The 27,862-nt window shown below is 49.3% G+C and overlaps 1 protein-coding gene and 1 long non-coding RNA gene across 2 annotated transcripts; one reads left to right on the top strand and one right to left on the bottom strand.

Annotated features, from left to right (window-relative positions):
• Nucleotides 1–464: 464 nt before the first annotated feature.
• Nucleotides 465–27,254, bottom strand: TNFRSF11A (TNF receptor superfamily member 11a). Its single transcript, XM_080579282.1, has 10 exons — nucleotides 26,839–27,254; nucleotides 15,687–15,768; nucleotides 15,096–15,221; nucleotides 14,446–14,589; nucleotides 13,258–13,351; nucleotides 12,804–12,898; nucleotides 11,826–11,933; nucleotides 9,943–9,995; nucleotides 7,552–8,395; nucleotides 465–3,349 (listed from the first exon to the last, which is right to left on the bottom strand). The coding sequence occupies exons 1-10, from the start codon at nucleotides 26,896–26,898 to the stop codon at nucleotides 2,985–2,987; spliced, it is 1,971 nt and encodes a 656-aa protein (XP_080435408.1). The 5' UTR covers nucleotides 26,899–27,254; the 3' UTR covers nucleotides 465–2,984.
• LOC308189346 lies at nucleotides 26,954–27,769 on the top strand. The gene is made up of 2 exons (XR_013946311.1): nucleotides 26,954–27,150; nucleotides 27,285–27,769. It is a non-coding gene; the product is annotated as an uncharacterized lncRNA (long non-coding RNA).
• Nucleotides 27,770–27,862: the final 93 nt, after the last annotated feature.

Raw genomic sequence — 27,862 nt, 5'->3', positions numbered from 1 at the left:
GTAAAGCACGCAGATGAGCAGCAGCTATTGTGCATATTGATCTTTAATCCCATACTGGTTTTCATGGGGATAAGAAGGGCTGCTCCAGCACCTTTGAGCAAAAGACTGCTCCTCGTTTTCCCATGGATAGTACACAGAGGTATTGCTGCCTTTCCAGGCCTCAAGTGGCTGCTTTTCAAAAGCACCTAGCATATCTGCCATAGATAATGCATGTTGTGGGCTCCTCAGACTGAAAGACTTTCAAAAATGCATGCTGTGCAGGATGAAACTTCAGGAATAAATTGGAAGGAGTGTCCAGTTCTTAGCAGTAAAACCACATTCGACGTGTGAAAGCTCCTGCTCGATTCCGTGCGTGTGCCTGGCCGCACTTACTCTCTGTTGCAGAACGTACTGGGGAAGGGAGGAGCACTTTTTCTTAAAACGATTCCACACACAAAGAAAGGTTATGAAAATCTAGCCAGGAATGTTTTTATATTCACAATTTATTTATTTGTTTATGTCAAAATGAGCATGGGCATATAATAATGCATTTGATTCTCCCCATTATTTCAAATCTTCACTCTTTCTTCTGTAGATCTTCAAGATTTTTATTGTCATTAATTACATGTATTACTATAGCAGCCAGAAGCCTCCAAATTTTTGCCCAGTGCATAGGGCAGCATTGTACAAACAGGTGTTAAAAACCAGCCCTTGCTCCAAAGTGACAACAAATGAAATCACGAGGGTACAGAAGTCCCTGTGGGGTCCACGTCTACACAGCCAGGCAGAGACCCAGGGAACATGCAGCGTGCTGATGAGGGTGACATGGTTTCTTCGCTTTTGGGTAGGCTCTGGAGGAAGAAGAATCGGATCTACCGTTTCCTAGAAGGGAGTGGCCACAGTGCTGAGATCATGACGACCCTTTTCTTCATGCCTGCTGATGAACCTAGTGTCAAACCCTGCTCAGTAGGATTCTGCAATTTGGGAGGTGAAAAATGTGCCCTTACTGAGAAGTGGTGTCCTGGATTAATTCTTTTCAGGAAAATGTGACTGAAAACATGAAGTGGGAAAACACTTGCACTATCTTGCATGAACCTGATGTGTAGCTCTGCTTCCTTGTCCCTATTGCACCAGGATACAGAAACAGGCCTGAAGAGGCTACAAGGAGGTTGTTACAGGATCCAGCAGGAAAAACAAAACAATACCACAGATAACACAGCCTCAGTTGCACACCTTCTTCAAAGAGGCAGAGGTAGTTTAGGCCGTCACTCAACAGGACAACCTACCTGCCTGGCTGAGTCCAGGGTAGGACGGTCTGGTTCTCTGAAGGCCACAGAGAGGTGAAAAGGAGCCTGGCTGTTTGCACACCCTTTCCCCCAGCCACCCAAGAGACAGTTGCACGTCTGTGCCAAGCTTTACATCCCAGATATACAAATAATGCAGAATTATTTTCCTGAGAGGTGAAGGTGGCTTAGCCCATCCTTCTGTTTCCTGGATGAGTAGTTCATCCAGATGATCTTTTCCAACGTTAATGATTCTATGATTCATCGTGGCACAGTGGTCACCCTGTTAGCTTCCTAATTTCTCTTCACCCCCAGAGCAGTACTACTGCAAACAGGGCAGCTAGGTGATAAACCTCTCAGCTTTAAAACCTTCATGAAGAGGAGCCCTCCCTGCCAGAGATCTTTTCAGTCAGGGCGGATGAGATCACACTCAACAAGAGACCCCTTTGCTGTCTAGTACGAAATACAGCACTGATCCTCCTGAAGGCTCAGGCTGAAGAAAACCTCCTGCAGCACTCACAAAATGCAGGAGAATATCAGAAAATTACGCCATGTCAGGAAAACATTAAAAATATCAACATCTCCTCCTGGGATTTCCCTGAGTCTCTGTTCCCTTCACCTTTCTCTCCATGGTGGCTGGTGGAGGAGGCTGAAGGATACAGGACCTGAACAAAAGCCAACCGAGCAGCTGAGACCCTACTAACGACAGCTACTACTGTTCTTTAAATCCAGCCCCCTGGTCCCATAGCTTGTCAGCGCTTAGTGTGACAGTGGTTATGCTCCGATTTCAGCTCAGACAGGCCAAGCTCTGGAAACAGTTTCGTGCTGCCCAAATAATGTTCTGCTTACTAATTAAAATATCAAGGGGAAAGACAAAATTTGTTTGGGCAGATGACGGAACACGTGTCTGACCCTGACCAAATTCTCCATCTTCAGGCGCTCTCCTGTCACTCAGGAAATGTCTGCAGCTACTTGCCCTAGATCCTTCCCCCACCTGCTAGCAGTTCTGTGGCTTAAACCTCAGTGACATGATTTGTGCTACAGCATGCCAGGCACATGTCGCTCATCTTTAGCTTCAGGGGTCTGAGTTCCTCTGGGGAGATGCAGTAAGGCAGAGGTGAATCAGGGTTCAGAACTATAAATGCTCTTTGCTCAGGATTAATCTGATACGCTTTCAAGGCATATCAGTGCTAATGTGCCTGTTACCGTAACGCGGGCGGCACTACACACAATCACACCCACAAGTTAGCAAGGGGCAGGCACAGATCCTGACTTTTGCACTGGTTTAGGACTGGAGCGCCTGTTCCTTTGGGGAAAGATGGGAAGGGCTGGAGCCACGCACCCGATCCCTGCCAGGAGTAGAGGTGGCTGTCGCTTCCTTCTACCACCAGAGGTATCGAGGAGGACCAAGGCCCCGTGAAACGGTTCACCTGATACAGCTACTAAATTCCTGCCCAGAGGAAAAAAAAAAACAACACCTGGGCAGTGCTTGGGGCCCCTTCCAGCACGCTGCCCCCTCTCCAGGAGGGGACGTCCGGTGATTCACGCTCTCCCCCTGGCCAAGTCCCCCAGCCTGAGGGTTTCCCTCGGCCGTCCTTCGCTGCTGCCCGGGGAGGAACACAGGGGGAGTCCCTCAGCGCTCTCCCAGGGGACCCCAGCGGCCTCCGAAGAAACGAATCCGTCGCAACAACCGGGATTCGGGGTTGACCCCCTTGCGGGCCGTCAGTTCAACACCTTCTCCGAGGAGTGTCCCAGCCTCCCCTCCTCCTGCACGGGCTGCGAGGCCTCATGGCGTAGGCCCGGGCTCGGCACCGTGGCCGTGTGGTGGTGCCGCGGCCCGGCGGCCCCCCCGGCGTGCAGCTCGGCGCACTTCTCCTTGTAGTGCTGCGCGTTGCCGGCGAAGGTCTCGCAGCGGCTGGGGTTCTCCTCCTGCACCGGGCTGCCCACGTTCTCCGAGGCCGCCCCTGACGAGGCCGTTGCCCCCTCCTGGGAGTTTTGGCTAAGGTAGACGACGATGATGTCTCCCTTGAAATTCATTACTTGTCCGCTGGAAATAAACGTGGAGTTACTGTTTCCAGTCACATTTCCTGGGGAAGGAGCGGGGGAGAAAAGAAGACAGGCGTGATTAATATTTTCTCTCATGAGGCGGGTGTTTAGCGCGGTGAATGTAATCCGCCGCGATAGCTTTACTTTTGTTCCATTATTTTTATCCCGTGACATAGGGATGCTCTTATAATCAATGCCTTCCACGGGGCTCTCTCATGATTTCCACTTGTGCCGCCTCGGGACGACGCCTGTCACCCTCGGGGAGCCTGTCTGCAGCATTTGGAAAAGTTTTCTCTCTACACTGCTCTCCTGCAAGCAAGAGCACGCGAGATAACCTCATCTTCCCATGGCCTCTGGATGCTTGAGCTGCTCCCAGGCCGCCTCCACACGCGGTTTGTGAGGAAACAGCTATCATTTCTAATTCTTAGATGCGTTTTAGAGCCCCAGGCATCACATTGCCTTTTCCCCCTTGGTAAGCAATCACTCCTATGGTGAGGGCTAGGCAGCAGGTTTATTGAATAAGTCCTGAATGACTTAATGTCAGGCCTTGCAGTCACAGCGTCCAAATGACACAGAGCTTATACGATTATCTTGTATTGTCCCATCTCCCACGTAGGCACACTCCAGCCCTCATCCAGTGCCCTCATGGATTTAACGGGATATATGTTGGCTACGGGGAAAAGAGAGTCTATAATACAGCAGCCTAACAGAGTTACGGCTTCAGTAAGTCTGCCTGCGGCTAGAGATTTCTCAGTATAAATCCAATCTTTCTCTCACTCAAGGACTGGGTCACTGACTCAAGCGACAGCAGGACCAGGCTCTGGGAATTAATAAACTTCCCTTGGAGTGGAAAGAAAATAACTGAGAACAAAGTTTCAACAACAAACTAACAAACTTCCCTGAAATTAAACAAAGTTGACCAAAACAACCAAATAAATAACTCTTGTAGCCTATGAACACTTCTCCTTAGAAATGTTTTTTTCCTGCTGAGCTTCGCTTAACCATGACTTGCAGATTGACCGTGCCCCTCACAGACATTTTGTGCATTTTCTCAATGCTCTCCTCAACACTTGAGACCTTCACAGTTTGGTTGCAGCTGAGCCCGGAGAAAAGCTGTTTTCCCAGCAGCCGATGGTGCTGTTTACACACCAGCAGTGCACATTGGGTGCCAGCAGTGCCGACTGAAGGCCTCACACAAAGCACTCATAGCTGAGTCTGGGTAGCACTGGAGCATCTAACAGCCCCCCTCAAGCAATCCTATTTATCTGAGCTGAACCACCTCACTGATAGCTCTCTGCCGTCTTTCCAAGTACTGCTGATTACCGTGAGGTGTCAGTAAGAGTGCTCACCGCAGGGACTTCTCCCTGTCTGCCTCTTCCCCTGCGTTCAGGTTGTTTGCTGTCAGCACGGCTCTGTTAGGCACCACGGGAGGACAGCAATAACTTTTTGCTTTCATACGGATTGCCTGCCACTCAGAAAAAGGCACTGCAAAAGTTCACCAGTGCTCGGCACGAGATTCAAAGTTTGGAAATATAAGTGATGGAGTAAAAAAAAAAAAAAAAAAGTGGATAAACACATTTAAATTGTTTAGTTGAATGTTGCTAGCAATTCTTCACTGCTTCCTGTTTATGCTGAAACAAAAGTAAATGTGAAGCACAGAAGCACAGAAAATGGACCTAGGAGCTTCCTGGATTGCACTAAGAAACGTGCTTCCAACCTGAAAAGTATAAGGGACACCTTCAGAGGGTAAGTGAAGGCAGACTTCTCTGCAGAATTTCAGCCTTTCGATCTCTTCGTACTACCTGATGATATTAATTACAATGACAGATTAATTTCTGTGGTAATTATTCACTGGGAACTGGAACGATGTAGGCGATTAATTTCCTCAGAGCCATCTAATGGCATCTGGGTGGTAGGAGCTGGTTGTTGCAGCTGAACCAGGCTGGTTTGGGCTCTGGAAGCAAAAGTCTCCACAAAACCACCCCTAGTCCCCTGTCACATGAATCTTCAACCACTCGTGTTTTATGCTGAAGCCCTACACGAGACGTGAGGTGGCTGTGATCCATGTCCTGACTGCTGCATCTTCTGACTGCCTCCAGGGAGATTTCGGAGGGTGCTTGAAGGCTTCCCTCAATTGCTGTCCATGACCCCTGTAATGGCACCTGTCCAGAGGTTTACTTTGGCCCTCTCAGGTTATTTCACAGTAGGGGCAGAGTCTGCAACTTCTGTTGTCATTCTGAATGCTAAGGAACCAAAACCAAAACTTCATGGAATTACCCATGGCATTTTTCTTCCCATTTCTTCACCCACCCACTTCCAGGCAGTTCTGTCTTAGCACAACTGTGTGCAAAGCCTGGTGGCTACAGCTGCTTTGAGAAGCTTCACAGAAAGTTATTTTCCACATTTGTCCCATCCGGGCACCTCACAGGGCCCAGCAAAACGACTGATGCTGCTACAGCTCCACACACAGCCCCAAATGTGAGCTGGGGCGCTTCAGCGAGGAAGCTACTACTGCTAAGCCCGCTCCCCCTTCTCATGCAACCAGGAGTGACCAGCAGGGCACAGCCACTCCACGGGCTGAAAAACCCTCTGCCAGCAAGGCACCTTAGCTCCCTACCAACTAAACCCATGCTCTCATACTGCCCACTGCTCGGTCAGTGCCTCCACCGTCACGCCGCGGTGACGGCGAATTAGGAACGCTGAATCTGTGCTCAGGTGACAGCAGATGGCACTGTAGCACGTACACACCCGAAGGCACAGATGCAATTAAAATCACACAGAAAGAATTGTGCCGTCGAGTTAAGATGGCACTTCCCAGCATGTCACTTACATCCAAACTCTCCTGCTTGCCTTAACGTTTCTTAATATTTTCTCTTCCTCTTCTTGAGAGATTTAGAAAGAAAAGCAGTACTTCTGCAGGGCCAGATAAGACTTGACTTTCAGTATTACCTCAGAGTCACCTTCCACAAAAATAAAATCTGTCTGCTCTTTACTACTGTTAAGTTTTGTACAGATCAGGGAGCGAAACTGTTTCGAGATTTCAGGAAACTGAAGCAGTAGAAAGAGTATCTGCTCTTAGAAAGATCAACACTGCACGCTTTCAGGTTCTTGCACAGCTTGTATGCTTAGAAGGGAAGGGCCCTCAAAATGTCACTTGCGGGTCTTCAAAGTGTCACTTTTGGGCTTTGGCAGATTGACAAGAAGGTCTGCGTAAGAAGCCTTAAGGCATGATGTGGTTTTAAAGAAGAGCAACCGCTTACGATTGCTGTGTGTATTACAGTAATACTCAGATGTCCCAGTCAAAGCTAAGGTCCCATTACGCCCGGCAGCACATAGATGCAAAAGCAGAGCATCTGTCTTTAAGAGGTTATAATCTAAAATGACTAATAACACATGACAAGACAATTGCAGACTTTTATACTGAAAAGTCTGAGGGAGGAAGGTTTTATCCAGAAAATGCTCATAACTTCCCTTCTGCTAGTTTTGCTTCACTGATTTTTCTCCCTGCTTTCGTTCGACTATTTTGCAATATTCACTCGATTTGTAAATTAGTAGCCAAGTAGTAAACTGGTGACATCAGTGTTTCAGAGCTGTTTTTGGGACAAAGTGCTTGCATGTGAAGAAACAAATGTATGTATGAAATTATCTTTAGGTGAATGTTTATATATTAGCAAATTAAAACAAAGAGAAAGAGCTAAAGGCAAAAAATTGATCACAGTCTCTTAGACCCTACCCTGGCCACCAGGTAACAGCTCCAGCTGGAGTTTTACTGACGGCCACGTGACTGTAACTGGACCTCAACTTAACAGCAAGGACAAAGATGCACGTGCAGGCTGCTGAATGGAAAAACACCCATCAGAGTTACTTGTCCCTTCTCAGCTCAGCCTCTAGGTCACCATTCTCTCCTAAGTTTTCTGTCATACAAAGGCCCGTGCCACAGCAAAGATTACTGAGTTACAGGACTGGCTGGCTTTTGCAGCCACATCAGACGCTGAGTTCTGCATTGCTGGTCAGATCATGGCAGGACAATGACCCCTCACAGTGCTCGCGCTATTTGCAGAATTCACAGTGAACCAAAAGCCTTGCTAGTTCAGTTCTGTCTTTCAGGTTAGCGTCAGGGCAATTAAGCAAAAAGGCACCATGCCATTTTTCTCTACTCCTAGATCAGACCCTCTGGATGATACCAAGCTAGCACGGAGAACAGTCTATACAACTGCGTACAGGTCAAGCCTAATGGACTCACCAGATGCTGGAGGGAGGTCTGAAGTGCTGCTGTTTGTCCCTGAAGTGCTTCTGCTTGTGTTCTGGTACTTCGTGCTGGTACCGTCAGAAGATGCATCTTCCATACCATGGTCACTTGCTAGAGTGCTCTGACCAGCAGAGAGAAAATTCAAGCCACAGGTGCACTGTGCATAGGATCCAGTTTCTGGGGAGGTGGAGGCACTGTCAACTGCAGCACAACAGGGTTTGCTCCACTTTCTGGGAGATTCCCGGTATGAAATGCCACACCTTACACAGATCTTCTCTGAGTCATGGTTCGTTGCAAAACGATCTGTGTCTTTGCTGTCTGTTTCCTTTGGACAACTGTGGACACGTTGGTAAGATTTCTGAAGATATTTGTCCATGGCAGCGTGTGCACCATCTGCATCGGAGAAGGAGTCAGAGCCTTGAGAGATGGACACGTCCTCTGTACTCCCAACCCCCGAAAAGCACTGATTCAAGCTATCGTTCTCCCCGATCTCCACCGGTTCTGAAAACGACGACACAGTTTTACTGTCAGGCCGACTCAGCAAAGATAAATAATCAGCAGCATTGAGATCTTTATCCATATATTCGTCTTCTGTGGGAACAGGTGGGAAATGGTCGTGATCGGTCTCTGTTACCACAGAAAGCTGCTGGAGGTTCCCCCCGGCCTCGCAGGGTGCCGTGCTGGGGCTGCTGTGACTGCACGAGGTGTGAGCGCCGGCACAGGATGAGCTCCCGGGGCCAGGACAGGCAGCAGGGCCCAGGAGACGCATGTCTTCAGAGCCCTGGGGGGCAACGGCGTTCGGTATGTTTACAGCAACGAACGCATCTCTGGGGGGCTCCTGAAAGACACACAAAAGAAAAACGTATTTGATGCAGAAGGTTGTCTTCTGAACAAAGGAGGAATAGGCAATGTCTTGGTGTTTCCTTGGTGTGGAGCTGGTGGGGCTGAGCAGCACTGACGCATTTGAATCTTGAGAAGTGTAATTCTGTTCTGCTGTGAAACTGTGACTGGCTGGCTGAACTCTGCCAGTAATCAGAAAAAAATCTGGGGACAGTAACAATGGTGGGAGAAGACTGTTCCTAGCTTTTAAAGATCACAGAATCATCTAGGTTGGAAAAGACTTTCAAGATCATTGAGTCCATCCATCAACCAGCCATCAAGAGGGCACTTGAGGGTAAATAAACCTAGAAGTTGCTAGATTCTGCTGTTCCTTGTAGACCATCCAAAAGCCCTACGTAACCTAACTGCTTGTAAGGTTTATAACCTCCCTGAACAACCTATGCCTTTCTTGATCTGTGGAGGCCTCTCTGGAAGCAGAATCTTAATTATCAGATTAAAAAAAAAATCACACCAACACAAGGCTGCTTTAACCTGGAAAAGGCTAAGACAACAAATACAAAAGCCCATGACGTTACCTTCCAACTATGTTTCACATGAAGCTATGTTTTTGGTTGGAGATCCACAAAAAAAGGTTTGGGAAATACTTCAAGGGTTCCCTTCAGTTCCTGCCAGTCATGCCGTAATGATGGGTATTTGGGATCTGCTACCTTTCATTTCTAGCATCTGTTTGCTTCTTCCAGGATGGAGGAGAGTAAATGCCACCAGCCACTAATTGCTGTTGATTCACTCCTCTGTCCTGGGGGATCTAAACTGCTGCCAATGCAGGGCGTTACATGAACATTTATGAGAAAAAAGAGGAACTGCCTGCTCAATTTTTTTTTTTTTTTTTTTTGGTAGCAATAGGATTTGAGTGTTGCCACAACTAAGCTAGACAGAGCTCCTAGACTGGCAGGTGGGATGGTGGGGACAGCATGCACCTGGGACACAGGGAACCTCAGTCCACATCCCATGTGGATCAGGCAGCGCATAAGCGTGTGAACAAGGATTTCAGCATGTGCTAGAATAAAAGGGACTCGTGGCCATTTTCTTTAGCTGATGGCTGTGTGCTTAGTACTTTGCATGTCTGGCATTCTTGGCATTGCCTCAGATCCAGGTTTCTCTTTCATGAGGACTCTGGTATGTAAAAAGGTGCAAACACAACTAAAGTTTCTTCTAATCTTAGGAGAGAGCCTTTCTAAATCCTAGGTAGAATCTCAGGGCTCATGTTCAACCTTCTCCTCTTATAAACATTTAATCTTCAAAGAGACTGTTACCGCTGTTAAAGCTGGCTGAAACCAGAGAGCAGGTTCAGAAGCTATATGAGAATGGTGATTTCATAACCCTCACATTTACAGAAAACCAGACTAAAAAAGCCAAAGCTGTGAGTGGTTTTTGAGGAACTCAAAACTTTTTTTCTAGCCAAACATTATCATGGACTCTGAAGTAAGGAGGAGTGTCAGGAATATTGTCAGAAAGCCATAAAAATTTTAATGTCCCTGACTTTACCTTTGTTCCTTTTATTTGGCTGCACACTTCATTAGCCCAATTCTGTAGATCTGCTGTAGGGAAAAGAAAAGAGTAGCTGTAACATATAGCAGGCGCTGAAGCTAGCCACAGACCTAAACACCCACAGTCATGCACTCACAATCCATAATATTACATTAAATAAAACCCAGCAAGACTGTTGTTTTTACTGACTGTTCAAGTGTCCCAGCATCAGTCTAGCTCAGGACTCATTGTAACTGGAACAGAGAGATATTTCTGTGGAATAAATGTTTCCAAGCTCCTAAAATAGACTACGGTTAAACTGTGTTCCACATCAAATGGGGTTTCTTTCCTGGTCATATGTCACCACGCTATGACTAGCCTGATACCGACCCGCTTACAACTGTACAGTCTATTTCAAGAGAAGTCACATGGATGGCCCAAAGACCATTCCCAGAAAGGAGTGAGGAGACTGGAGAGAAGAGGGTAAGCCACTGAAACCACGGGATGGCAGACTGGAATACAGCGTATTCCACTTAATCAAGATGTATTTAATTGGGAAACTCACTTAATCAGAGTATCTCCCAAGGAAAAGCTTCAAGTCTAGTAACACTTTACAGCAGGGACTGCTGCTTAATAGAGTGAGCAACTCTTCTTGTTTTCTATTCATGCTTTCAGGAAATTTTGCAGGGCTCAGGTCTTGTGTACACTTTAGGCTCGTGCTGGTTTTGTATGTCTGAAGATAGATCAGCTACATAGCCACTGGCACTTCCCAGCAATGACTCTGTTCCTCTGAAGTGAGGTCTGCACATTTACCATCAGTCCCCAAGCAGGCAGAGCTTCTTCTCTGGGGCTCTGATCAGCAGGATCTACCACATGAAGGCAATGAAGGACTGCTGCTGCAGAGCAGCACGGTGATAGGAATCTCAAATAAGGAGCATTCCCCCCAACCTGCTCTGCATCGTAAGTATTTGGTTTGCAGGGAGAGTCACCATTTCCTCCAGCCCATCCCAGGAATTCCAGATTTAGCAAAACCCGTGTTTAGTGTGGCAGAGGCAGCCTATTTCTAAAATATGGGTTGAAAAATACTTTACAAGAGAGGATTGCTGTATTCCCTTCCACTGCTCCCAAAACATTTCATGAATTGCTGGGGTTTGGGAAAGGAGATGAAGGGAAAAATACAGTAGGAAAAGCTTTCCATGGGAAAGAGGGGAGAAAATAAAAAATGAAGAGAACGGTAAGCATATGTCCTTCACTGTGAAGACATAGGGCTTAACACAGAGTTGAGTAACTGTTAGAGGTACTTCTGTCATATTCATAATATATTCAATGCCCTCGTGTTATCCAGAATGTCTTTGCTAGATTTTTTTTATTTTTTCTATTTTTATTATTTGTTCTATTCCTTCTACTATTTCTGCAGTCTCTCATCAGAACTTTGTCCTTCAGACAAAACCATTGCCTCCATTATGTTTTGAAACAAACATCGGTTTTGAAATCCATATTTTAACCTACCCAGATGCGGGTTTCAGGGGAGGAAAGGAAGTGGGGAGAAGGAGATGGGAGGTGATGAAGGCCCCGTAAGTCCCTCCCTGCTTCCCTCTGACCACGGGCTCTGCCGTGCCAGGCAGCGCAGAGCAGCCCTGCTGGTACAGAAGACCCAGCACCACCCTCCACCACCCACACCGTGCCCCAGGGGCTGCAGGAGGATGCTGAGCAATATGCACTATGTGTAGGTGTAATATGCTCCCTGCCTACAGGAAAGGTTTAAGCCTGGCTTTGTGCTAGTCAAGACATCCATATGGACAGCACATCCAAAAGTTTCACCTCCTGGTGGTTACCTGCAAAACCAGAGTGCACAAAGAGCCACGTGGCTGTCACATTCATGCATATTAGCTATCATGTACCTGTCAGCTTTTTTCCCTTATTCTTGTAGTACACGATGAAGATGACAATGCCAATTAGTGCCACAAAAAACAAGATGACAATCAACACGTATAAAATCTTGTTTGTTCCTGCAGAATATAAGAAAGATAGTACCATCAACATGCAGCGTGTTCTCAGCAGTATGACAATCCTCGCTCATTCACTTGTTTTACCACAGGAGGGGGATTTTTTTCTTCCTAATTGATTTTCAGTTTCTGTAATAACGACCACAGCTCTAGCGCCCGTGTAGCTCTGTGACAAGCAGCCTCAGCAAAGGTACCTGGTACAGAGCCATCTCAGTAAAAACTGAGCGTCTGCGAGAGGTGTGAGGCAAACATCCTTCTCTGAAAGTCTCCTTGCAATCTGTCAGCTGCCCTGGGCTGGGCTTGCTCTGCCTCCAGATAAGGGGGAAATGCAGATCACAGAGACTATGGACTTCAGCCAGCAGAACTCTGCCTTCATCTCAGATTATGAAGGATCACTGCGTGCCAGCCAAACAGCCTCTCTGGTACCATATCCTCGCTGGAGAGAGAAAAGGGCTGTTGGCAAGAAGGGAGAGCTACATTCATCTGAGACTGTGTCCACTGCTATAAAATAAGCGTGGGGAGAAGCTGGTGGCCTTTAAACAGGAGACATGCATATGGAAACTGGCAGGCTGAAAAATGAAAGAGCAGGAAACGTGATGGAGGTCAGGGGTATAACAGCAGCGCTGCTCACCACGCAGTTTCAGGGAGAGGTGTAAAGCACTGCTTAGTATTGGACATCTGGTCTAGAGCTGCTGGGCTTAAACTAATCTTTAAAAGCAAGATTTTCCAAGAGAAAAAGAGACCAATCTTGGTTTACAGCTGCTTCTCCTAGAGTCAAGTACAAAAGGAATATAGTTAAGCCAGCCAAAAACCCTTGTAAATACATCCCTTCTCGAGGGACTTTCTAATGAATGATTTCTATGAGACACATACCGTCTTCTGGTTGCTCAGGTATCTTCCGTTCTGCACAAACTGCATCTGACTTATCAGTCCCAGGGACTACTTCCGCCATTCCCAGAGCTGTACAGCTGAAAAGGAAAGACAAAGAGGCTAGAATCCCAAAGAGGGAGCTTGTCGGGGCTCCTACACTTCTGCAGAGTGGTACCTTCTGTTGTAAAGTACTCTTGCATTTCTCCACCCTTAAGAAGCTCAGGTGCCTTCTTTATGTTCAGCTACATCAACTCAGCTGATGTTACTGCTCTCTCTTGTTCCCCCCTGGGGAGCAGGACTAGAGCTCCAGCATAAGAAAGCCCTTACCACTGCACAACTAGCCAAGATGCTCTGCGCACTCCGCAGGCAAGAGGACACCCCCCTGAAAAGCGTGCTCGCTCAAGCTTCTCGCTGCCTTGTGGCTATCACAGGCCTTTTGCACGACAAACGGACTTACTTGGTCCAGGCTTTACACTCGTCGGTGGATGAAGCAACCTTTGAGAAGTAACCTCTGGGACATGGCATACACTTCGTGTCCTTGTCCTGTTGCACTGCGAGTAGTGAAGGAAGAAAAAACATTACAGCTGAGTTTCTGTGAGTTCCTCTCATGCGAGGGGAAGGTGACTATGCTCCCCCATCCTCCCACTTCACCCCCCTTCCCAAAAGCTCCCCTGAGGAGAGGATCTAAAATTACATTGGAGCTGCAATGACAGTCACACGTAAGCAGAAAGAAGTGCTCAGGTGAGACCAGCACATTCCTCTGCATGATCAGAATAAGAAATGACCAGGAGCCATTTGCAGCTACTGTGAAGTAACACACAGCTCTTATATCCTTCCACTGCCATGAACTTCCCCATGTCGATGCTATGCCACAGGCAGCGACACCAACTGGTGTTGTCACTTCTTTGAAGCCACAGTGAACACGATGCTGTATAAGGGTTTGCTAGATTGGAGGGAAAACACCACCACTGTGCTCTAGGCAGGCCCATTCAGCATTTCATCCTCTATTGCCCTATTGTGTGCTCCTTTTTTGGAGTTCCTTGCGCTTGGTACAGATGTTCCCAGTGTTCGTTACAAGTCAGAACTTGACTGTCTCTGTTTTCCACCCACAAAACACCAGCATTTTGATCTCAGTCAGAGACCTTGTACTAAATTAAATGTCTGTAATAAATCTTTGCATTACAAGTTGTCTAAAACAAAGAATGCTTGCTCTATCCGAAAGGTGTTTATCACTTTTAACTCATAACATTACAGAATGGCAAACCAAAGCCATCTGGCAAAAACTGATTTCAAATCTGACCTCAGCAACAATCCCCAGTGAACCACTTCTCCGAATCGCGGAGCAATGCACAAACTGGTGATTCACAGACTGGCACCTCAGCAAACATTACAAATGCACCAAAGACCTTGTGATTATTGCCATGCACATGTGAAAGCTTGTAAATGTCACCTCATCCAAGATATTATTTAAACTGCAGAGGCAGAAGCCTTCAAAATACAAATAGTCCTGGAGAGTTACATGCAGCAGCAATGATTTGAGAGTCTACAGTACCTGCTCTTTAACACCACAACCTACATGATGCTGGCCTTATTCTGTAGGCCTGAGCTGGACATTTTACTTTCGTACATCCTCTCTGTATCTTACCAGGGTGCCCAATTCCAAATCCTGGAGCACATATGGTATTTCGTTGACAGCAGTCACAGTCCTCATTCCAGTGGTAACCTGTGGTACAGGCACACTGCCGCTGGAATGTGCTGTTTCCCGGGTTCACTTCTTTCAAGGCTTTCCCTACAGGAGAAAGCAAACAGGAGAAAATATCTCTCTGATAACAGGCCTCGTGTATATGAACCTCCTGTTCTACCTATTTGCTTTGCTTGAAGGCCAGATGCAGAACTATTCACGTTAAAGGAAAAGCTACCTTGGGGGACCCTTGATTAGCATTAGGCACCTCACTGACTGGGCTCCTGAGCATGCTTCTCCTTGTCGCTCCTGGAGAACATAAAGAGAGGGAGTGCACAGTATGCTGGGCAAAAGGACAGCCTTTAAGATCCATCTCACAGGGAGTGAACAGCCCCAGTAAAGATAATCATATCAGCAGCATGGAGACTATGGCCATGGTATTCAGCAGGGCACAGAACCAAAACTTCCTGGTGTCTGGGGACCTCCCTATCCACCAGGTTCTTGCGCCACCTCCGTTACCATGTACCTGAACAAAGCATCTGCCCTAGGTCTGCTTGTTCGTCTTTATGCTTCGCTAATTTGGATTAAAAGGTTTTTCAGTGTGAGCAGCTCACCTTGATCGCATATTTTATGTAGCAAGCATTTGTCTTCTTCATTCCAGACATCCATATACTCGTTTGGGCCACATGGCTGACACACGCTGTCAGAAGTTGCAGTGCATTTAGCAGACATATACTTTCCTGTGAACAAGAGAAGGACAAGCAGGTCATCTGTAAGTTGCACACCAGCTGTCTGAGAAGCACAGGGAAAATAATGAGCCGGGCTAATGCTGCTGTACCACAGGGACAATCATTTCTCCCTCTCCCCCATTCATTTCCTCAGTCTGGCCCCCAGTTAGAGGACTGAAACATCTGTGAAGTTTATGGCATGGGAGCAGTCCCATGAGAATCCACGAGAATCGAGCTGTTTCCATCTCCTGCAGTGGTTAAATGCTATTCCAACACAACAGCTGCTGAGACTTTTGCTGAGGTCAGCAGGACCGCTCCTGCACTACAAGACACTTGAGGGCCTGAGATCATGCATTTGCAAGGGTATGTGCAAACAGATTTGCAGAGTCACAAGAACAAGCTGCCCTACTGACCCCCAGAGCTGTTTCTAGGGAACTTTTTCCTTTACTAAGGAAGCGCAGCCTAGTGCTCACGTACCTGGCTCACACTTGGTGCAGCACCGCCCGGAGTATTCATAGTGTTGTTCGCTGTCACACAGCAGAGTGCTTTGTAGTGACAACTGCAGTGGAGAAGGAGAGAGAGGACATGAGACCCAGCACACCCAGAAAGCTTCAGACCTGCCTTATCACAATGCTGGCAGACAGAAGGAAAACTTCTCTTCAGTGCAGCATTTTGGACAGCAGTAAAACATTACTCAACATTTACGACTTCAAAGACGCTTTGTAGACAGACTAAGAATATGTACGTGATACTGTACACACAGGGACTTGTAATGCAGCCAGGCGATAAACAAATAGCACAATCTTGCAATTTGTCATGAACTTTTAGCCTGCTGTATAATCTTTTCTTACAGTGCTCTATTATTTGAAACTCATGACTTCAAAACAATTGTAAAGAAAATTGTGTTGACATACTTCCGTAGTCTCTTCTACATATATGACCTCAGATCGAGACCTAGGCCACTGACAGTTTTAAAACACAGCATCTGGCTAACAGGTAAAGTGAATGATTTATACCCTTGAAAAATAAGTTCCCATCTTCCCACTGCGATACGCAACACCCCTAGCTAGCACCATAAAATGCTGGCCCTTATTTCTGCAGCTTTCTATGGTTCCCACTATGTTCTGCAGAGGTGACCTCATCTCACTGGGGCAGCCATCCACATGAGGGGACACAAACGAAGCCTTTTTGCTTCTCCAGAACCAAGAAAACAACACACCCGAGCCCCAACCCCACCAAACAAAACGGTTACATGAGAGGCCCCTGCTTTGGCCGCCCCGGAGTCTCCTGGCATTGGTCCTCCGGGCAAACTCAACACCTTACGTCCAGTTGGTGATCTTGTGATAGGTGAAACGACTCCAAATCAGGCCTCTAGCAAGGAACGCCTCACTCCGGTTGAACACTGCTGTTAAAATCTCATTTACAGGACACTGTAATTTTTACTTGGGGAAAGCTGCACAAGAACTTGTATTGCTGCTTAACAGGAGCTTTTGCTGTCTAATAGCATGTAAGAGCCCTGTGCCTGCTGATATCGGCTTCCATTCCTCTACTTAGTGTTCTCCCCTTGCTTCCACCAAGCCCTTGCCTCTCCTCTTTCCTCCTTGTCGTCGTCTCATCAACTGCAATATCTTGAATATAAACTACTTTTCCCTGAGCACCTTGACCTCTTCTAATGCTGGGAAGGGTCTTGCGACTTAAAGATGACCAAAGAGGTTGACATTTTTCTTTAAAACACCACCTCCTGTCTCGGAGTTTGAGCCATTTTTGTCTCGTTATTTCCTTGTCCTTCCCTGTCTTTGCACTTACTAGCAGTGTCTTGTCTGTGATGAGATTACGCATTTTTTGGAACAAAGACTGCGCTTCATGTTTGCACAGCACCTCACGCAAGGGTCACTGTCAGCACGACTGGGATCCCGACCATAACATAAATAAGCACGGACATACTTCCACAAGTTTTCCTTCTGGCTTATTCCTGACACCTTGCTCGTCTTCCCGAATATCAGGACAACGACCAGTGCTGGCAAAGCAGTAAGTGTAATGCCAGGAGCGTGTTTTTGGTGCCGTGCTTCAGCTGGCGTGCGCTGGCCAGGCCGGGGCTGAGACCACACTGCAGGACCCAGCAGCAGGAAGGACTCGAGGGACTGACTCCTATTCCCGGCCGTCCGCACTGGCAGCAAAAGCGACCAGACCAGGACGGGTCCAGTCACTTGCTTTTTATAGCAGACCGCTCTTTCTTCCTCGTTTGCCCCAGTTCGAAAGTTCCTCTTTAGAAGAAAAGGCTAAAAAACGACTGGAGTGTCAAAGAAGGGCAAATCGCCCTTTTTAAGGAAGGATATGCAAATCTGCTGAAGAACTTACCGCTACAGGGTCTGGAATGATTTCCGAAAACCAAAGCTCAGCCTGAACAGAACAAGCACCCCCCGCGCTGAGGCTCGGAGAGCAGGCTAATTGCTCAGCTACCTTTAGGAAATCGATTCGCACCTCCCTGCTTTACAGCATAAAGAGGGCTATTGTTGCAAAATACAGCTGCAGCTACGTAAATCCACGCTCTGTGTCAATAAGTATTCTCTTCTGTGACTGTGTCCTTCCCCTTTTGGGACAAGCCAATGCATTTACCAAGCTGCGATATTCCCTTCTTTGGTTTACACTTGGAGAAATAAAGACAAAGCTATCACTGTCCACGTGCTAACTAACTCCCTCCGCCCGAAGGAGAGGGATTTGGGACAGGTATTTTTTGACCTGCCGAGTGTGAAAGCTGGGTGTGGAGAGGACAGGAAAGGAAACAACAGAAACTTTGTGTTTTCTCAGGGTGGCAGCAGATCCAGCGAGCTGGGGGCCTTTTGTTAGCGGGGCGCGAGAAGCCGGCCCGAAGCACGTGCGCTGCCAGCAGTGACGCCCCGCCAGCGCGAACGCATTCCCAGCCGCAGCGCCGGCCTGAGATAGGGAAGTGCAATTCATGTCACAGAGGAGGAACTCGCACCCAGAGGCCGGACGGCTTCACAAAGGTGACAGGAAATTAGTGGCAAAGCAGGAAAGAGAACCAAGTCTCAAGCTCGCCCTGTAACCCCTAGGGCATCCTTCCTCTCCTTGGCGCTTGCCCGTAAGCAGGAGCGATCTTGACATCTCCAAGCTCATCTCTTGGAGAAAAAGTTATCCATCTCGTCTGAAGTAGCACGACAGAACGAAAAAACAAAGCCTGATCATTCCTTTAACACTCACTGTTGGTAAAGGTTTTCATTAAATCCCACCACCGTACGTGAATGAGTGCTTCAATGAGGTCTAGGTATCCTGTGTGCATTTAATTCGTCACTTAAAATGTACGCAAAGCACATGTTTGCTCCTCTTCCTAAAAAAAAGTTAGCTCTCCTGCTTAATTGGTCCTGGGCAGCCAGCCAGGGCCTTGCTGGAGCAGGAGGACTGGGCCAGGTGACCTCCAGAGGTCCCTTCCCACCTCAGGCATTCCCTGATTTGGTGATTTGTATTTCCTCAAAACAAGAATATCCAAGAGGGGAAGAATCCGGGGAGCGAAGACAAACATCCTCTGGGCTCGGCGGATTGCCACAGGTCCGGTTCGATAAAGCACGCCGACACCTCCTTGCCTTCAAGCTCATGAGTAGCATCGATGAGTTCTTTGGAAAAACAGGCATGCTCACGTCAAGGTTTGCAGGAGGACCGTGTTTTGGTGTCAGGCAACTGCAGGCAGCCTTCTCAGCCTCTTTTTATTTTTTTCCCCCCATTTCTTGCAAAAGGACGCTAAGCAAGAACGTGCTTGTAGGGTTGGAGAACGTCAATGAGTCACAGCTACAAAGCACAACTGTGTTACTCAGACCTTGAAAAAACACGCACGCAGGTGCTTCTGAAGGGGGAACCAGCAGCATTCAGATTCCTGTCCCCAGGCTTAAGGAAATATTTATTCTCGGTGCTGTTGAGCAATCGGATGACAGCAGAAGCTGTGTGTCATAGATGCTAAAATTACTTTCTCGCTCAGATGAATATTCAGACATACATTTCAGAGAAGATAAAGTTGCATGGGCCTCTTTCCTTTAAAAGAAAAAATCTGGAAGAGCAAGCTCGGGGGTTTCCACAGTCTTTTTCCCATGTCACTTCGGAACAAGAACCTGAGGCCTCAATGGGGACTGCTCGTTAGCGAAAATCTGGCTTTTGCAAAAGTTGAGACGTAAAGGGACACGTCAAGGGGTAGCTATCATAAGATGACACCTTCTTGCTCAGTGTAGTTGTTTCTGGAGAGCATTCAAGCCATCCGTCATCGTTTCACTGACCAAAGCACATTTTTTCTGCATTTAGTACTGCAGACCCAAAGCACCTATGGGAGAATGAACTCCAGCACGTCCTGCCTCGCACACCTCTTGCTCTTTGAGCTCTGGTGCCTCCTTTTACTCACACTACTTGCTTTTGAGATCCTTGGCCATGCCTGCTGCAGAAGCATAGTATTTCCATGGCTCCTTGGGCTTTATTTCTCCCTGACAAGAGGACTGAGCTTTGACCAACCAGTCTGAAGTATCCTGTGCAGCCTCAGCACCTTGACCTTCAGCAAGGCAGGCCTCTGGTCACCTGCTGCTGCTCCGGTTTCGGATGCAAGTCACTCCCTCTCCCCTTGCAGGTACCGACTGCATGCCCACAGCCCTTTCAGGCCGACCCGGTGTGGCTCAGCAGTGTTGCTAAGCAAAACCAGATTTCTTCAGCTCACCACCAGCCTCGGTGGCTCGACAAAAAATTATTTCAGAACAAACATAGGATCTGGCTGTAGCGTGGCACTGCTCCACGTGGCTGGCATTCCCAGGAGCTCTGCTGGGGCACGTAACAGTAACACTCACAGTAGACAGCTCTCAATGTTTTTACAACTGCGAGTTGGTGAGGGGGGAAGGGGAATTTTATATTAAAAAGGCTTGATCACAATCACACGGACACCGAATGCAACAGCTCCTTCACAGCCAGGCTTCGCTGCCGACACAAACTCAATCAGGACAGCCCGCAAGTCGCAGCCGCACAATTCCAGTTATTCGCTCGCAGGTCTGTAATTCAACGCAAAAATCTTAGCTTGTGAATGAAATGCTTTTGGTGATGTCAACTTTCCAGTGACCAGTAAACCACATCACAGAACTACCACCACGTGGTCAAATATAGCCGGGAAATGGCAACGGCTAAAAAACTAAATATTATTTCGCTCTTAAAAATAGGCCCTTGAAACCCTGCTAGAGCCTGAATACCTAACGAGGCCAGAAGGAACACGAAGAATAACACAGATAACACAGAGATTAAAAGAAAACCATAACTTGCAAGCAGAAAGTGGACAAACGGGGGTAAAATCCCCATCCTGGCTATTCCCACTGCCCCCCTGTTTCAACACGTGCCGAAAAGCAAACACCTGAGCGGCTGGTGCTGCCCCACCGAGGGGAAGGTCCATCCATCACTGCCAAGCCCGACGGAGCTATTTCTAGCAGGCAGACAACGTGAAGGAGAAGTGCCTCGCTGACCACGCTGGCAGCGGGGCGCGGGGGTAGGGCAGACAGGAACCTCAGGTGCATCAGATGGGAGACGAGGGGGGTGACAGGCGGGGGGGCTGCAAGCGGCCGGCGGAGCGGGGAGTCAGCCAGCTCTCCTCCGCGGGCTGAAAACTCGCCGTCACATGCACAGCACGGGTCACCCGGTGGCAAAGTCATCCCCGCACAGCACGCAGAAAGGCAGACCTCATGTTTTCACCAGCTGGTCAGCAGCATCCACGCATTACTGATAGGGAGGAAGACAGTGGTGTGTGCCGCACAGCAGGTGGCTGCCAGGTAGGGTGATTTGGAAATGGATCAAAGAAATGAAACCCGAAAGCCAACCAAACCAAAATATTTAACCAGGAGGTCTGAAAGCAACACAACGGTCCCTAAAAAGCAGCAATAAGGACTGCGGAGTAGTGACACTACCAAAGCTGCTACCTAGACAGCTTGGAGAAAGACCTGCGAAGGCAAATCCCGTCTGGATGAAGCAGGTGCCGGAGCACCGCTCAGCAGGAAGGCTCTGCAGCCTCACCCCGCCGGGTACAGCCTCGGTGACTCGCTCCCTCCACTCACCCATGCTTAATTAAAGTAATAACAATAAAAGGGCACTAAAGACACATTCACGGGCTGTTCTCTCCTCTCACATTTTAGTCCAACAGAGCATTTTTCCATCCTTCATGACCTGAAGTTGAGGCTTAATGCAGAAATAACCACGAGCGATTTCTTGGGCCTGGCTATTTCTGGATGCCAGATTAGAAGGGCTCAACATAGACTGCGTATGCCAAAAAAACATAGAAAAAACACACGTAAACAAATGTGTTTATGCATCCTTTCCTCCCAGCACGCCACCAGTGCGGAGCGTAGCAGTCTCTGGTGGTGTGGTGTGGACGGCAGGAACGGCGTGGCTGGAGCTGCCCCGTCTCGCCGTGAAGGGACTGCTGTCTGTACGAGGGGGCTCGGGACCGGGCGGAGAAACGGTTCACTGACTCTTCAGGTGCCACCACGAGGAGCCAGCTCTGCCCGTGGGCCATTTCAGCCCGCAGAAATATCCCTCCCCGATCTGGAAAGGCTTTGGCTGATCTCCGCAAGAAGCCTGTTTTACTACACGTGGTATCGCAGGGGAGAACCTTTTTCCTGGGAGGGCAGATTGAAGCAGTCGTCTCCTTGTTCTCGCTACCAGGCGATGAAAGTTAGAGAGAACATGATGCTCGCAAAGGCAGAACTACTCAGTGTGGCAAAATAACAGGCTCAAAATAGATTCCCCTGTATGCTACGTAAGCAATTTTTAGGACTTCATATGAACTTAGCAGCACATTTTCCCTATCGGTATTCCAGATTAATGGCTTGCCTAACAAAACTTCACGGTATTTTTTTTTCCATACAAGATTTTTTTTCCTTTTCCCTCCATTTTGACCACTGGCTAAATATATTCTGCACCGATCTGCAGTCACAAGTGTTGTTCTTTGTCATTCTTGAACAGACCCTATATACTTCTTTTTCTTTTGGAGTAACCACAGAGTGGTGAGGGTGAATGACCTCATTTTTTTCTTTCTTTCTTCATTTTTTATTTTTACCCCTCCTCAGCTAGTTGGCTCTCGCAGGGTGGATTGAACCGGCCAGCTCGGCTCTCTGACCGCACACGAGTGTGCCACGCGGGGATGCGGCGGGGAAGGGGCACGGGGCCAGGGGCTGTGCTCGGCCAAAATTTGTGTGGAGGCCGGAGGGGACCTGGAGAAAGAGGACGAGGGCTGGGAGACGCTGCCTGCATGACGGTAGCCAGCTGGGGGGACAGATTTGCCCCCTTCCCAGCAGACCTCCCCGTGACTTTGGTGGGAAGGGGACAGGGCTCTAACCCACGGTGATTAACGACTCTTCAGCTGTATTTGCAGCCTTGACATCCTAAGCACTGTGCAAACAGCAGGGAAAGCCAAGCCCTGGGCCCAGAGAGCTCACGCCCTGAAAAGACAAACAGAAAGGCAACCACGGGAAGCACTGCGAGGAGCAGCCGAGGTCGGTGCGCAGGCACGGGGCGAGGAGCAGGGCGTCCCGGGGCGCCTGGCGTCAGCCCCCCTGCCCCGGGGTGAGCCCCCAGGGAGCTCCTGTCGCCGATGCCGACACCACGCCGCAGATCCCACTCCCCGGAGCAGCGGCACACGGACGAGGTGACACGCGAACGACAGACCAGGGTGCTGGCGCTTCCCTGGAGGCAAGGCACCACAGCCAGCGCTGCGGCGGAGCGGGCGCGAGGGCAGACTGCCTGCCTGGGGTGCCGGGGCTCGCTCCTGCAGCCCACCCTGCAACCCGGTCCCGTGCCGGTCCGGGAACAGCCCTCCTTCCACTGCGTGAACTTTGGGCCGCGTTCAAAGAAGAGCAAGTCATAAAACGGGGCACGTCCTTGCAGGCAGGCTATTGTGCCGCACAGACCGAGGCCTACCCAAGTCCATAGTGCAACCTGGTTAAACAGCACTCGATTTTTATATCGTGTCTGTAGCACACAAATATTTGCCTTTGCGCTTTCCATCGGTAATAACGAACCGTTCTCGGAGCAGCTGCTTCTCCCTGCGAGCAGCACCCACCAACGCACGCCTCAGCCAGAGGGCGAGCAGCAGCAGCAGCAGCCAGCGGCTCAGCACGCTGGGTTTCCATCGAAAGGAAGGGGGCAGCCAGCGTGAGGAGCACGGCTGCAGCTGAGGAGGTGAAGAACCAGCCTCCCCCTTGCCCTCTCCCCCCCATGCCCACCTCCGGCACGCTAACCCAGCACCCGAAGCACCGCCGCCTCCCACGGGGCAGAGCCGAGGGCTGCATCCCGCAGCAGCAGCAGGAACCCCGCTGGCTTTGGTCGGGTCACGGTCACGGTCCTTGGGGCCACCTTTAATCCCTCTGCTTGACCCGCGTCCTCTTGTTTCCCTGCGGCACAGTGAGAAGAAAGCCCTGTGCCACAGGCGACAGGGGTTAGCACGCCGCAGATGGCAGGCTGATAAGCTCCGAATTCTACTGACTCGTGGAGCGTGGTGAAGGCCCGTTTTGGTCCTCGCTGTGGGAAAGTAGAAATTGCATCAGGAAGATGATGTTAACGTGAAAAGAGAAGCGACAACGGTTTCTTAAACTGTGAATCGGTTCGGTTTTATATGCAAGGCGTTATTCCTTTTATATGAGGTGCTGTAAAACGTTATTTCAGATTTTCACGTGATCCAGGGGGAACCTGCGATGCAACGAAAAGCTTGCCAGTTTCCCTTGCAGGACCCTTTCCTGCAGGGGCATTTTGACAAGTAAACTAACTGAATGGCAGTAACTGTTAAAATTATGCTGTTAACACCAGAATAAATCCAGGGCTTTAAGCTAGATATGATATCGTAAATTTTGCTCTACTGGGTGACTCCTTTGGCCCTGACAAGGGCAGGAACACTGGACTGGGAAAGCCTATGATCTGACAGCACGGACACGTTTATGCTCTGTTTTTCTTTCTCGCCATAAATACTGTGCATCTTAGGAAGTTTAAAGATAATCTACATGTTGGGCAAAATAAAATCCTAGATTATGAGGAATTCTGGATGCTTTCAGTGAGCAAACTTTCCCTGTAAAGTAAATATTACGGAGTAGTGGAAGAATCCATCCTGCTGCCATACAAGAAGAATCCTTGATGTTACACCCGGTAACTGAGTTACCGCATATTTGCGAATGCACGTTCTCACAGGCTTTAACACCCATCCGACAGAAACGATCTTGCTCTTCACCAGTCTGAAGCAAGGAACGGGATGTGAATATTCTGTACAAAGAAGCTGAGCGGATCACATTTGCTTTCAGATCTCAAAAAGCAAAATACTGTGCCCTCTGACATCTGCCCGGGACAAATCACTTGGAAAGATCATCTTGAGGCTGAAGCACAAGGCAAGGAGGGCTGAGCTTTGCTCCCAGTAGTTCTGCTCCATGCTTGGTATGTGACCTACAGCAAGTCACGAATTCTCTGTTCCTGTTTCCTCTTTGGTGAACATGATGACGATGATAATGTCTATTCTCAGCAGCGTTATGAGTACCTACTAACTTACAAGTTAGCAAGTGTTTCTCATTCCTCACAGGAAATGCATTGCACATATTACTGTCCTACCGCCACCCCACCATACTGTTGACTCTAACACCAAGGGCATCAGGCAAATTTCAGCCCTGCCACACTTATTCTCATAGCTTCTTCCATCAGAAAGACCACCCATAAGGGGATTATAAAAGACACAGTTCAAATCAGTCAGGTAAAGGAGAACCTGAAAGGCTGCCTGGGAGCAGCATCTATCCAGGCCTGCCTTGCATTCTCCTGCTTTGCTTTCAGGACTTGCTCACTGTGGCAGAGAAAGTATCAGATCAACCAGATTTTGACGACGTGTGGCTTTTCCCATGTAAACTTAACTACAACTTTCCTAGAGACCCTTACTATTTTGCACTGCTACTAAAACACTGGCACTGGGAAGCTGTACCCTATGCAGCCCCCTGCAGACTCAGAATTAGGCACGTGTTGAAAGCAGTGGAAAGACTTTACACACCAGTCCCAAATAAATACAAGTTCCCTGTTTTGCATCCTCTGAAAGGCTATGAACTGAAAGACAAGAAACAACGAGGGGTAACTACTGGCTCCTACACCAAGGCACCTGAAACATTGAGATGAAAAGCATGGAAATCTGAATTTATAAGGTTTGGTCAAGAGGAGCAGTTTTCAGGCAATGAGGAGATTCCAGGGGAACAACTGCCCCAAGACCAAATAGCTCCAGAAAGAAGTAAATGTCATGGCTAGTGATAACCAGGTCTGCTTGCCATGCTGCACTGAACACAGTCCTGAACACCAGTACAGAAAAACAGGTAGATACAGAAGCTGCTGAGGGACAGGACAAAGTGCCTGAAAGCTGTTATGTAAAAGTGACTTTTGAAACATGCAGGCTCGTTTGTATACATATGGAGGACACCTGGAAAGCAGCAATTTCGGAGAAGCCTAAGGAGTGAGGGTGGACAGAAAGAAACATATATTTTGGCAGGAAAAAAAGGCCTGTGTGGTTTCAGGCAACATATTTAGGAACAGGGATCCAGAAGGAAGGCTCTCAGGACTATGTGGTCAGACATTAAATTGTAAGCTGCAGACAGCAGAGTCTTTTTTTTCTTTCCTCCCTTAATCTTTCTTTCCTTGAAGCTGCACCTTGCTCTCAAGGGACGCTGACATGGCCCATGCAGCAGCACCATGTTTAAGGAGGCACTTAACATGACACTTACGCCTAATCAAGAATAATGAGACAGAGAAATAGTAGAAGTTCAACTGAAAGAAATACAGATGGCAGCGAGGCTGCCAAACATTTGATTAACGGTTGCAATAAAGCGCCTGCAGCATGGGATTAGCAGAAGACCTGCCGGCATATATGGCCCTAAGTAACCTGGAGGGAGAGGAATTATTTTTAAGCGGTCTGATGAGAAATAGCACAGCGAGATCCTGCAGACTCGAGAGGGGCTCCGTCGCGCGGTGCTGACGGGGCTGAGCGACAGCAGGCTGCAGGAGGGGGCTCGGTGGGCGCAGGGAGGCCAGCAGGCACCGCCGCGTGCGGCCGCCGCCATCCCGGGGCGCGAAGCACACACGCTCGGCCGGCGAGCGGCGGCGGGGCCGAACCCGGTGCCATCTTTCTCCTCGAAGCACGAGGGCCCTGCAGCACCTCCAAGGCTCACACGGCCACCGGGCTTGGCGCCTGGGCCACCCCAAGGGCCACGCACCCACCAGGCCCGCGTCCTCCAGCCGTGGGGCTCCCAAGGCGGCTGCGGGGCTGCGGGTGCTGGGGCCTGGCGAGACGCCCCGGGTAGAGCCGCTGGGCAGGGTGGAGCCCGCCTTATTATTTTTTTTTTTAACTCTCCATGCAAATTATACCCCTCGGCAACCTCACTGCTGGTTTCTCACACCCCGCCGCGGGCGGCTTTCCCCGCCGGTTCCCCGGCTTCGTGCGGAGGAGCTGGGCTGGAGGGCGAGGAGGAGCCGCCGAGCCGAGCCGGGCCGGGCCGGGCCGGGCCGGGCCGGGCGGCCAAGGAGGAACCGCCGGAGCGAGCAAACGGGGGAGCCGAGCCGGGAGGGGGGGCAGCGGGCAGGAGGAGGGGTCCCTTACCTGCTGGTGTCCCGCGGCGGCCAGGCAGAGCAGCGCCAGCCAGCCCGGCGGGCCCGGCATGGCTCCGGGGCCCCGCACGGCTCCGGGGCCCGGCACGGCCCGGCCCGGCCCGGCTCCGGGGCCGCGCTACCGCCGGCCAGCCGAGCCCCAGCGCCCCGGCGGCGCGGGCAGGCGCATCGGGCGGCTTACTTCTGCTTCTGCCTTTCCTTCCTCTCAGCTACGCGAGGGGAGAAGAGAGAAGGAGAAGAAGAAGAAAAAAAAAAAAGAGCCTGACTGTAGTTCCCACAGCATTTCCTCAGACTTGACATGCAGGTTTTTTTGGTTTTTGTTTTTTTTTCTTCTTTGATTTGTTGGTATGTTTTTTTTTTTTTTCCCTTCTCGTCCCTCCCTTTCCTTTCTCCACCCCCTTTTAGTCACCATACCCACGTCCCTCCTCCTGCCTCTAGGCACAGCTTTCCCCGTCCTGCCCCGCCGGGCTCCCACCTGCCTCCCGCCACCTTCTGGGCAACATCTTGGGGACGCGTCCTCCCCAAAATCCGCTGCCCACCCAGTCGTCGCCTGCTCCTTCACACCGCTTCTGGCTGTTCCCTCATGCTATCTGAAGACATCTCGGGGCTCAGCCGAGCCTCCAACAGCCTCCAGCCTCCCTCAACCCGCCTGCCTTCGTGCACCCGCGTGGCCCTCGCGCCATGCCAACCCGCACGGCCCCGGGGAGGCAGGGGGACCCTCGCTGGTGCAGCGTGAGGATGGGGCCGAGCCAGCCCTGTCGTCCTAACACCTTCCCCGTGTGCCCGTGCTCATGTTCCAGAGCAAAAAAAAGAAAAGTCAGGAGCATGATTCTGGATTGAATTAAGAAGGAAGTTGTTCTTTCACTTGTGTATTTAGATTTAACCCTTGGCTGGGGAAAAAATAAATATATATATATATATATTCATAAGCTGCTCTACATTTACAAGTAAATACGTGCTAACACCGAAGACAGAGGGTATTTAAAAACTATTCTTTACTTGGTCTGCTGTGGTCT

The sequence above is a fragment of the Anser brachyrhynchus genome (genome assembly GCF_964034855.1).
Source record: "Anser brachyrhynchus genome assembly, chromosome: 2".
NCBI classification, from domain to species: Eukaryota; Metazoa; Chordata; class Aves; order Anseriformes; family Anatidae; genus Anser; species Anser brachyrhynchus.
This window is presented reverse-complemented; position numbering and strand designations above follow the sequence as displayed.

Coding starts and splice junctions, on each gene's coding strand:
- TNFRSF11A (XM_080579282.1), bottom strand. CDS start 26,898: ATGCCGGGCCCGCCGGGCTGGCTGGCGCTGCTCTGCCTGGCCGCCGCG. Junction 15,769..26,838: donor CCGCCGCGGGACACCAGCAG/GTAAGGGACCCC, acceptor TCTCCACTGCAG/TTGTCACTACAAAGCACTCT. Junction 14,590..15,095: donor ACATAAAATATGCGATCAAG/GTGAGCTGCTCA, acceptor TTTCTCCTGTAG/GGAAAGCCTTGAAAGAAGTG.